Here is an 11,970-nt window from a genome sequence, read left to right on the forward strand (position 1 = left end):
GGAGTGTCTTCACTGCCCAGGGAGGTGGTGGAGTCACGGTTCCTGGAGGTGTTCAAGGAGCGTGCAGATGTGGGTCTTAGGCGTGTGGCTTAGTGGGCAATATTGGTGGTAGGTGGATGGTTGAAATAGATGATCGGAGAGGTCTGTTCCAACCGTTATGATTCCGTGATTCACCTAGCCTTGGCTCCAGCGTGAGAACAGTGGACGTTCAGTCTTTTCTCTCCAACTTTAACCCTCTTTTGTTCAGTGCATCCACCTTCTTTGGGCCCAGAGGACTTTCCCTTCCATCTGAGCCAATTTCTCGCCCTTCATCCACCTTGGAGAATTGTCGGGACATTTTTCACAGTTTGTGCCTGAAGGCACTGCAGCCCCTCGCAGCGTGGCAGGGGCTGTCAGGAGCACAGCTGAAGGACGATGACATTTGTGCCAACAATTTGGGCAGTCCCTGGGCCCAGTGCATAGATCGTGCTGACAAGCAGCTCCCTGCCAGCTGTATTTTGGAGAGAGCTCACGTGTCACAGAGGGTTCGCAGGGGTCGCTCCCATCTCTGCTTCTTGTTCTCACTGTGCGGAAGAGCTTAAAGCTGTGGTTGTGCCCTGGAGCTCTGTGCCTGGTCGAGGGAATGAAGCTGGAGCTGCGTTGTATTTAATTTTATGTTGTTTGCTTCATCAAAGAAAAGAAAACCTGGCCTTTCTCTGCCCCCTCTTGCTCACGTGAGTTGTGGTGCGAATTCAGTGAGGGGGAGGTGCGGGTGAGGATTGCTCCCAGGAGGGAAGGAGGCTGAGAGACTCTTAAACAAACGAGAACTGAGCGGCTTTGCTCTTCCCCTGTGGTTTGGCTGTTAAATAAACTCACCGACGAGGCTGGCTGCATGCGCGTGCTGGTACAGGAGTGTGTTTGTATGTGGGCTGGGTTCTGGATGGTAGTGAAGCCAGTGCAGCTCACAAGTCCACTGCACAGTCAGTGGTCATACTTGGATGTCTGCCTGGTTGATTTTGGCTGACGACAGCAAATGCTAGCTAATACACGAGAACAGGGGAGCCTGAGTGGGTGCTGACCTCTCTTTCCCAGAAGACAGATGGAGGGTGCAGGGATTTCATCCTGGGGTGATGTGCTCCTTGAAAGAGCGATGCAGAAGTGGCCTTCACGCTGGCTGTGCACACTTTCTAGAGCTTGCATGAGTGGTTGTGGTCAGAGCACAGCTAATGTCACCTTTCCCTATTTTCCTTTTCCCTTGCTAGGTTTCCACCTCAGTGGGACGGTGACAGAGCCAGCGACTGCGACAGAACCAGAGATGACCTACAAGGTGGCCATCAGCTTCGACCGCTGCAAAATCACATCGGTGACATGTGGCTGCGGGAACAAGGACATTTTTTACTGCGCCCACGTCGTGGCGCTTTCACTGTACAGGATCCGCAAGCCGGACCAGGTCAAACTCCGTCTTCCCATCTCAGAGACCCTTTTCCAGATGAACAGGGACCAGCTCCAGAAGTTTGTTCAGTATTTGATCACAGCACACCACACTGAGGTGTTGCCCACTGCCCAGAAGTTGGCTGATGAGATCCTGTCCTCCAACTCGGAAATCAACCAAGTGCATGGTAATTCCTTGTTCCTTCCTTGCTGGCTCAGCACTAATCCACTTGTTTGGAGCTGGGGCTGGTGGTCTTACAGTGGTGGTGGTGGCCGTTGTTTTGCCATGTTTCTTACTGGCAGAAGATGGTAGAAGTGGGCAGAGGTACCACTCTGGTGTTGGCCACGTGTCCCGGTTCTGCCCTCTGTGGGAATGCAGTGTCAGGGCAATGGGGAGTAAGAGGACAGTGGGGACATGGCTCCTCCAGCACATGGTGACGCTGTGTCAGCCTGGCCCTGCATCTTGCTAAGTCAGATGTGACCGAGCTGGCGGGAGATAAAGCTTTAATCTCCATGGGTGCTAATTTGCCCGTAATAAATGAGTGCTGCTGCCCTGACCTACTGCACAAAGGCAATGAAGGATGTTTCCTGGGGCTTTGTGTTTAAAGGGTGCTTTTGAACTTCCTCCTCTAGAAGTCACCAGCTGGGAGTTGGTGTCCATCCCAGCCTAGGATATGGTGAGTCCCCCTGTGGTCCCTTGGCCAGCACAAGGCAGTGCTCCTGCTGTGTCCTTCTGAGGAGCCCTGGAACTGAAGTTACCCAGGGCCTCCAACAGTGAGCCGGTCTGCACCGCGCCTGTCCCTCCAGCTGTAAAGCGGAGATAATGAATACTTATCTGCCACGGAAGGGCGTTGTGGGGATTAACACATGCCTGTTAGCTGCTCTGAAGATGAAAAGCCCCATATGCAGCCTAAAATAGGATCTGAACTGGTTGCATCCACATGTAGCAGTGAGGCCAGGGGTCCATTTCCATCCTCCTGGTGATGGCAGCTGTGATCTCAAATGTTTTCCCTTACCTCCCTCTTGCTTATACCTTGGGAGAGGCTTTTGTATCCTCCACTGGGCCACATCTGCTGTGTGTGTGGTTGTGCTCTGAAATTAATGGTTTGGAGACGTTTCCTCATTTTTTGGTGTTAAAAAAAAACGAAGAGCAAGAATCTGGTGAGGTCCATTCCCTCACTGAAGCTGAGATTGGGCAAGATCCCGCCTTCGCCATACTTTGAGGCTGCATTCTCCCAAGCAGAATGAAGAAAAGCTTTTAAGACCCTGAATATTTATTGCTCTGGAGTCAGCAAAAGGCTGGTGATTGAAGGCCTTACAAAGATACAGATGTTGGCTCTGGTTCAATATCTGCCTCTTGTTTTTACAAGTGGTTTTAAAAAACAAAGCAAAAATTCTCTGTCCTTTCAGACTCGTGTGGCTTCGTGCCCTCCAGCATGCAGTTTTGAACCAGCAGAGCCACATACGCCTCACCCTATGGGGAAGGTCTGACAGCTGTGTGGCAGCCCCACCAGCAAGCCAGCTCCTCTGTGAGCAGAAGTGCACCCTGACCTCAGCCTGGGGAGGGATGTGGTAGATGCACACTAGAGTGATATAAAACTAATAGATTATAGAGTCATAGAACCATTAAGGGTGGAAAAGACCTCTATGATCATCTAGTCCAACCATCAAAGCCAACAGGACCATGCCCCTCAAGCCATGTCCATCAGATGTCCCAAACCATGGAAAGAAAGGCTCAAAAAAGCCCCACCTTCAGGTTCAGAGTGTGGCTTTGGCTCTTGACTCCAGATGTTGCTAGCTTTTCCCTCCCTGTCCTGCCAATAAAGCCCCAACCATGTGGCAGAGGATTGCTGTGCATGGGGCTCTGGATGTCAGAGCAATCCAGCAGCTCTGCTGGGGCTCCCACTGGATGGAATCCAAGCCTACCCCACATCTTGCCTTTCCTAGCTGCAGTTCATGCTTTCAGTGAAGGTCCCTGATCCTGGGATTTGAAATCTTTTAGATGCTTTAAATAGTGCTTTATGTGCTTACGTGCATGTTTCTTGGTCTTGACTGGGTCAAGCTCTTGGGGTCACAGCTTTGTTCACCTCTGGGTTGAGGCCAGGGTGTCTTTTGGCTGCAGCTCTGCAACATGAACTAACCCAGCATGTGCCCAGCAACTGAGGTTACTGCACCATGAAGCAAGAGCAGCCCTCTCTAGAAATTATTTTTAACTTCTTTCATTTCTTCTAAGGAAAGGTCTTTCAGTTTTGGTTTGGGTTTCAGTCTGGTGAACACAGGGCTGCTCCTTCTGTGTTGGTGGTTGGGATGAGGGGTGGGGGAGCAGATGCTGCAGCACAGGGGCATCTATGGAAGTTCAGTTGGATATTATGAGAAATTTCTATTCAGAAAGAGCAGTGATGCAGTGGTACAGGCTGCCTAGGGAGGTGGTGGATTCACCGTCCCTGGAGGTGTTCAAGGAGCACGGAGATGTGGCACTGGGGGATGTGGCCAGTGGGCACGGTGGGGTGAGGTTGGACTGGGTGATCTTAGAGGTCTTTCCAACCTCAATGCTTCTATGAATGTCCCTGTTGTATCGTGTCTGCTTCAGAAACAGTGTTGCCCTCTCTGTTCAGAGGTGCTCTGTGCTCCTTCTGTAGTGCCCAAGCAGCACAGAAGGCTGCAGGCAGCCGCTCACAAGGCTCGCAGTAGGGTGTGAGACCTTTGCTCCTTGCAGGAGTGTGCACGCACGTGCTGCTCTCCTGGGCTGCCTTCCTAGAAGGAAATGCAAACTATCCAGTAACGATGCAGCCTCGGAGTGCAGCCAAAGTGCTCGCTCGTTCTCTCAGGGTTCAGTCAGAGCAGCAAGCCTAGGTGTGCCTGGCTGTCTGCTTCCCACTTGACCTCTGCGTGCTGAAGTAGGTCACGTTTCTGTTCTGGCAGATCACTGCAAAGGGCAGCGCACTCAGAGCGCGTGTCTCACGTATCGCCCTCCTCCGCTCGCGGCCTCTGAAGTGGCAGCTCGAAATGAGACCACAGTGGCTTTCAGTGCTGCTTCCTCCCTTGTTTCTGCATGGCTTTCTGGCTCACCACAAGGCTGAGGGCTGTCATTACACCAGCGAAATGCTCTGGCCTTTCCTAGGGGCAGCCAGACCCCCGCAGTTAGCAGTGTGCTCTCAAGCTTGTTTTCATTGCTCTCACCGGCAGTGTTGTGAAAACTCATTGCCTGCCTGGGCGAGTTCAGCCTCTGTCCTGGACACAGTCATGCACTTGCAGGTGAGGTGTGTGGGGAAAGCTGAAGAACAAGGAGTTAAACTCCAGAATGAATTGGGTTTGGTCTGGGAGTTGCATGGCAGCCGTAAGAAGTGCTGGGAGGTTTAACCAGGATCTCCAGGGCAGCTTCAGGACTTTACTCCAATGGAAATGATGGGCATTAGAAGTCTGCAGAGCCGTGCCGTCGCGTCCCCATGGCCCACAGTGGGACCACAGCTGTGATGGGCACAGTGCCACTGCTGGCAGCTACTTTGGTCCCAGGAGCTGAGGGGTTTCACTCCCTCGATTGCTGTCAGATGTCTCTGCCTCTTCAGGCTGCCTCCATTCAATCTGCCTCCACTTAAAAATGGAACGGGAGGCTTGGGAGGCTCAGTGGAGCTTGGTTCCTTTCTCCCTCGCTTCGCCGCTATTTTTACCCCTTGTTAGAGTTCATTTCCTTTCTGGTGCCTGGTTATTTTCTCTTTGAGGTTTCTGTTGTTTGTTTATTTGTCCGTATCCTCCCCCTCTGCTCCCTCTCCGTTCTGGGTGGCTCTTCCTTCACTCCTGGTTTCTATCCAAATGCTGGAGACACAGCCTGGAGGCTTTTGGCAGCGCCACATGCAGTCATGAGACGGCTTCTGTGAACTGCTCCATGGTCCAGAAGCTCACCAGGACCAGGATGGGTGCGTTTGGCTCTTCTGCCCCGACCTGGGAGACCTCAGTGTGAGCCATGGGCGTCCCAGTGCTTCTTCAGCCCCAGAAACATGCCCCCCTCCAGGAGCTTTGCTTTTCTTCACCTTCCACAGCTAACTTCTGAGCAAGGTGTTAGATTTTCCATGTCTGCCTTTGTTCCGCTTTCTCCCCCGTTGATTTTTTCCAGCCCTTATTTTCCACTCTTCGCATCCCCTCTGGCTGGGTCTCTCTTGGGTGCCAAATAGTTAAGTGCTGAGCCCATGACGAGGGAGAGGTCCTAGCTGCCCTGATTGATGGCATTTTTATCTGTGTTTCTACAGCCAGTGCAAATGGGTTTGTGAAACACTCTTTCCACTCAGGATGTATGCTGGTGTTTCCTTAAATCTGAATCCCGCAGGACAAAGATCAAGCGCATCTGAAACAGGCTCTTTGGAGCAGGAATGCTGCTATATGAGAAACGTGTTACGCAGGCTGGGGGCTGTGTTACATGCCGTTCCCTGCTAGTTTGGAGCAGAGACATGGAATTGCTCATCGGCTACGTCATGGCATGCCATGGGGACGCCACCACGGTGCAAACGTTGGCAATGGGAAGTGGGCAAATCCTGCCATGAATATTTAAACGCCACGCAAATCCTCTTGTTTGCTCTTAAATGTTGATCCAGCTCCCCGGTGTAATTGGGTAGCCCATTATCTGCCTGTTTGTGTGGCGTGTGTGGGAATCTGATATTACAACCCTCTGTATGAATCTTTTATGGGAAAGCAAAATAAATTTACGAGTAAACGTGGGTTTTATTTGGAGTGACGAGAGCTGTGTTGCTAATTTAGCTGTGGTCAGAACCCAAACGTGAGAAGTGCTCAATGTGTTGTGTGGGAGGAGGAGATTTTATTTAGCTCCACGCTTCTTTCCGTGCCGTCTGCGCTTTCCGCTGCATGCTAACGCTGGGGTTAGCCTGGGAACCCTGCAAAAACCCTGCTTCTTTGTGCATCTCACTGAGCCTCTGCTTTGAGCTGTCCCAGTGCCCTTGATGAGGAGCGAGCTGAGAATTTGTGCATGGGTCGCCAGGTGTCTGCACCCTGTAGCTATGGCCAGATGACCCCGTGGAGGCTGATGAGGCGACCTGGCTGATCTGGATAGCTGGGAGGAGCAGGCAGGCTGCTTGGAGGAGGATATTAAGAGCACAAGCATCTCAGCAACCCCGGTGATGGGGGCCGGATAAGCATTCGTGGCAGACAGATTAGTCATCGGTTCCTGATACGGGATAATCACTGGCTTGTCTGCTCTTTATCTGCAAGGGGGAGCGAAGATAAGGATGGACTTGGGGGAGGGAAAGAAGAGACACAGAAAAGCTGAGATGCGCTGTTGTGCTGCCTTATGACAGCGGGGAGCAGGGCTGGGTCACGTGGAGCTGGTTCCCTCCTTCCCAGCACAGGGCTGTGGGCGAAAGCGGTTTCTTTTCTGCTGCTTCAGATCCTGTCCCAATTACGTTGTTCTGTCAACTATAAGTTATTCCGCAGAGGGAGCAGCAGCAGCATCCTCTCCCTCCAGCGCGGTACGGGCAGCGCCTGGGGCTTGCTGGAACAGCTCTCAGGCAGCGATTATTAGCAGAAATTAAAGGAATTTTGTAAAGGACATTAAATACAAATAGCTGTATCTTTTTGGGTCAGGAGCACTCTCAGCCTTTGCCGGAGGAGCAAAACCCCTCCGGTTGATGTCCTCTCATTTATAAGCCAAGAAGAGACAGTCGCCTCGCTGAGCAGTCTGGAGCTGCCTTTCCATGAGCTGCACTTCAGCTCTTGGCTCCACATCTCTCAGCCAGTGCTGGGGTGTGTACCCAAAGCAGCAGCAAGGAGTGGTGGAAGAAGAGATGGCTGCTCCCCAACTGGGGCCCACTGAAGTGTCCTTGTAGCACTTCGGGCTGGGCTCCTGGCCCCTCCTTGAGCCGTATTTCTGCCTGCCCCTTGTGCTCATGAAGCTGAAGGTGTTGCTAGGAGGTAGAAAAGCCCTTGGGAAAAATGGGAATTAAAAGGGGCAAGGAAGGCTCAGGAAGGATCCATGCATCCTTCATCCAAGAATACCTCTGTGAAATTGCTTCCAAGAGATAGGAAAGGTTTACAGGATCAGCTTTATGGATGCTGAAACAAATCCACAATGTGGAGCAAGAGGAGAACCCCAGGCAATCCAAGGGGATGCAGAAGGCTCGGGGCTGTGCAGCTGCTGTGCCTCAGCATGGGGTATAGCAGTAGGAGAGGAATGGCCTTCATTGTTGTCCTCCCAAGCATCACCCACTGTGTCTTTCACTGGTGGTGAAAGCTGGGCCGGAATAGACCTTGCTTGGTGCTACCCTAGACTCATTAGGAGGGACAAGCAGAGTTGTAGGTATTAATGCTGTGCTCGAGATCTCTCTTCATGGTTGCTGCTGCTGCCACCACCATGGGAGGGGAGCCTGATGCTGTTGGTGGGAGGGTTGGTTTGCTCTCACTTGAGCTGATAAAAGAGATGGGCCATTTCGTGCTCTCCATGATTGCTAGCTCTGCTGCTACAAACCTCATTGTCTCTTTTTCCTCTTTCCCTGTCCCCTAGGCGCTCCTGACCCTACTGCTGGGGCCAGCATTGACGATGAGAACTGCTGGCACCTGGATGAAGAGCAGGTCCGAGAACAGGTGAAGCTGTTCCTATCTCAGGGAGGGTACTACGGCTCGGGGAAACAGCTCAACTCCATGTTCGCCAAGGTGAGGAGGAGCCAGCCCTGCTCCCTTTCCTGCTGTGCTCTGCATGGCGCGTCACGTAGCAGGCAGCCCGCTGGCTGCCCTGGCACAGTGCCCATCACAGCTGGGAATCTCTGCTCCAGTGCCTTCTCTCCTGGCCACTGAGCTGGCGGTTGTAATCCAGGCTCTGGGTCAGGCAGAGTCCCTGCTTCCCACACAGTGGTTCTTCATGAATCAGGGCTTTCCCCCCATCTCTTTTTTAGTATGGTGGAGGGAAATCCGCTATGGCCATCCAGCTAGGGTGAGGGAGTTGGCATCTAGGTGACCTCATCCAGGAGTTGGACCTGGTGATCCTTATGGGTCCCTTCCAACTTGGGATATTCTGTGACTGTCTTAGACACCTCCAGGGGATCGTGGCTTGTCTCACAAAGAGCCTTCACTCTGTCCTTTCCAGGTCCGGGAGATGCTGCGCATGAGGGACTCCAACGGGGCCAGGATGCTGACACTGATAACGGAGCAGTTCATGGCCGACCCTCGGCTCTCCCTCTGGAGGCAGCAGGGGACGGGCATAACAGAGAAGTGTCGGCAGCTCTGGGATGAGCTGGGTAAGGGCCACCAGGAGCAGCAGCGGGATGAGCGGGGCTGCTGAGACTGCATGCCTTGTTCTATTAGATTTTGGAGCTCATCCAGAGCTCACCCTAGTTTCCCAGCCAAATCCTGGTGGGACAGCTGGATCAGGCCCAAACTGCACATTTCAGCACCTTAAACAAACCAGCTCCTCTCCTGCAAAGGAGCCAGGGTTGATATGTTTGCAGGGTGGCTTGTGCCATTTTTGCAGCATCTTGAAGCATGTGCTGTAGTAAGACATAGAAATGGCAATGCCTTGGTGCCAGAAGAAGCCCCTTGTGTTTCTGTGCTTCAGAAAGAGGATGTCTTGTCCTAGCAAACAAATGGTTTCCAGAGTGAGTGGGAGGGATGGACAGTGCAGAGCCTGGCTTTAAGAGAAATACAACTCTGGATAATTCTAACTAAGCACCTTAGACACCAGCTCAACTGGCTGATGATGTAATATCATTAGAATAAAACATTAAGATGACGTGAGCCTGGAGGGGATGGTTGTGTGGTGGAGTTGACCCAACAGTCATGGGCTCTCCTGGATGTATGGGGAATAGTTTGACTTGTGCCATGGATTCACTGTGAGTCTGAGCTGTTCTGCTGCCTGGTGGTGGGAAATGCTTTGTAAAGGGCTGGACCAGCTCACGGGCTGGGACCAAAGAGATGTTATAGAGCTAGAAGGATGAGGGTGGTCCGTGGTCTGGAGCCACACCTGTATGAGGAAGACCTCTGTGGGTCAATGTGCTTCAGTGTGCAGGGGAGATCAGGGAAGGTGTACTGCACATGTAAAATCGGGAATGGCTCATGAAATTGCCAAGGAGGTGAGCACAGGGCAAGTGGAGGTGTTTAAATCAGGCAGAAGGCGTTTCTTATCAGTGTGATAGAAATTGACTTTGTGGCATGGTGAAGCTAATGTGATGGGAATTTCTGAGGCTGAAAGCTTGGAGGAGGATGAAAATTATTTGGAAAAAAAGGAGAGAAAAGGGCTGTTGAGTATAGATGCCACTTCTTTCAAGAAGTTCTTGAGTCACAGATTGTGGGAGGGTGGACAGTGGAGTATGTCTGCAAATTTGCCTGCTCTTATGGTTTTCCTTATACGCCTGTCCCTGCTGTGGGAAACAAGAAGCCAGGTAGGAGGTCTCAGTGGCTGGAGCAGAAACTTCTGGAGTTCATCAGTTGCCATGCTGTCAGAGCAGTAGTGTGGTGAAGCCATTGTTTTTCTGATGTAGCTCAAGAATTCCCTCCCAAAATTCACACTGCCCTACATGGTCTTGTCTGCAAAATAGTTGATAACCGGCAGTCGGCTGCCAGGCTGCTTTGGCTTTCAAAATGTCCTTGGCACAGTCTGTCTGCGTGGTGGGCTGGGGTTGGAAGCCTCCTCACAGCAGCAGTGCAGGAATGGCACAGACGAGGGGCTGGGCGAGGAGGGATGCCTTGCTCCTGCCTGCGGTTCCCTGGATGGAAATAAACACACGAGCTCTGCAGAGCTGATCCTGGCCTGCCTGCCAGAAAGATATTTCCAGGATTTGGAATGGCTAGATACTCAAGAATCCTAGAGAGGTGGCCAAATCCACCACGCCAGAATTTCCACATGGAGGAAAGCAAACACATCTGTGAAACGTGGTTGTATGGATGTCCAGACAGGCCTGGATGCAGCAGTTTGCCCTGAACTGCAGATGATTGAGATGGTGTCGGCACGGTGCTCAGGGACAAGTGATCAACTCCATGTCAGGGATGCCAAAGCTGCACCAGCACTGCTGAACATTATCAAATGGAGAGGGCAGGAGGGGAGATAACCTATGCCAGATGCTGCAACCAGCCCCAGACATTATTTCGGGCAAGCATTTAATAACGAATCATCGATTTTAACAAAGACTGCATCACCAACTTGTGTGGGATTGGAAGATCAGCCCTAAAGAAGATTGTGGATTTATACCGGGTAAAATGTAAAGGATTTTGCAGGATTTCAGAGTTATAAAAAAAGAAATAAAAGGCGTCGTTTGCATGTGTGTGTGCTGCCAACTGAGCATCTATTGCCCCGTCTGCTGGGGAGCCAAGGGAAGAACCCGCTGGATAGGGAGCTGTGCGGCGTGGGAGTATTTGCCCTGGCGCATTACTACTTATGATTAAAGCCTAATTACAAAAAATAGACGAAAAACCAGCTGAAGTGCAGCCTGACCTTAATCTGCCTGGAGACGGGTTTATTTATCTCAGCCACTTGTTTACAGTGGGGAATTTCAGGAGATTAGGCCAGGGAGCGACCCTGTGGGAAACGGGAGAATTTCTTTGATGGCTTGGAAACTTCAGTGCAGGATCCGAGTGCCTGCCCTCCCTGGGGCCGGCAGCAGGGACGCTGGGGTGGGAAGGCTCCTGTGACCCCCCCCTTTCTACCCAGCCCTGCAATCAAAAAGCATTTTTGTTCAGAGGCTTAGCTTAATCGTGATCTGCCTTTTTGTTCCCCACTTAACCTTCTGCTGTCGGAAAGTTCAGATGAAGGTTTTCTTCAGCATGTGAGACACAAAGTCTGACCCAGCTCAGCGTATCGGCTCAGGACAGGAGTCAGTCATGCTGTCACTTGGCCAAAGGACTCCCAAAACCCAACTTTTTCATTTCCCAGTCTGCTACCTCAGTGCTTCTCTCCTGAGACAGATGTGAATCCCTCTCCCCAGCTTGTCCCCATCCCATCTTCCCTTCTACAGGAGAGCCTGGGGGCACGCTATTTTGGCAGCCAAAGGGTACCTTGGAGGGTTCCCAAAAATAGCCTGTGAAGACATGAGGATCCCTATAGGGGATTGTCCCAGTGGAGCAACAGGAGCCAAAACTCACCAGCCACATCGTGTTCTTGGCTGCGACAGAGCAGGGTCACCAAGCCCCATCACCAAACCTCGCTGCCTCCCCAGGCTGAGAAACAAGCTGAGAGACAGCTGTGCAAGATGTTGTACCACTGCTCATGTACCCCAGAGCTCTGCGGGGCCCAGAGTGCAGGGCAGGGCATTGCCACGGCCAAAGCTTGATGGTGCTGTGGTGGATCTACCATTGGGCACCTTTGCTTGTGCCAAGAAGAGCTCTGGCTGCCAGGCATCACACCGAGCTCTGGGTTCCTCTGCTGTGGTCTGGGGGGCTGCTGGGGATTTAAAAAAAAAAAAAAAAAGAGAGAGAAAAAAAGAGAGAGAAAGGAAGAAAATACACCAAATCTCCTTTATAAATAGTTGAATGCAAATGGCCCGAAGAACAATGGCAGATGAAATAGCATTCTAGCGGGCTTTAAAGCGCTGGGAACGTGGGTAGGATCAAAATCAGGTTAGTCTTTGGAGA

General features: G+C 51.8%; 1 protein-coding gene across 1 annotated transcript in view; it reads left to right on the plus strand.

The window, feature by feature from the left end:
* ZSWIM5 (zinc finger SWIM-type containing 5) overlaps positions 1–11,970 on the plus strand; it is an 82,008-nt gene that overhangs the window by 58,521 nt on the left and 11,517 nt on the right. The window contains 3 exon segments of the mRNA XM_052667023.1: positions 1,242–1,598; positions 7,916–8,064; positions 8,495–8,645. Of these exon segments, the coding sequence (XP_052522983.1) occupies positions 1,242–1,598; positions 7,916–8,064; positions 8,495–8,645 (657 nt within the window).

Source organism: Tympanuchus pallidicinctus, unplaced genomic scaffold (genome assembly GCF_026119805.1).
Source record: "Tympanuchus pallidicinctus isolate F22 unplaced genomic scaffold, pur_lepc_1.0 scaffold7, whole genome shotgun sequence".
NCBI classification, from domain to species: domain Eukaryota; kingdom Metazoa; phylum Chordata; class Aves; order Galliformes; family Phasianidae; genus Tympanuchus; species Tympanuchus pallidicinctus.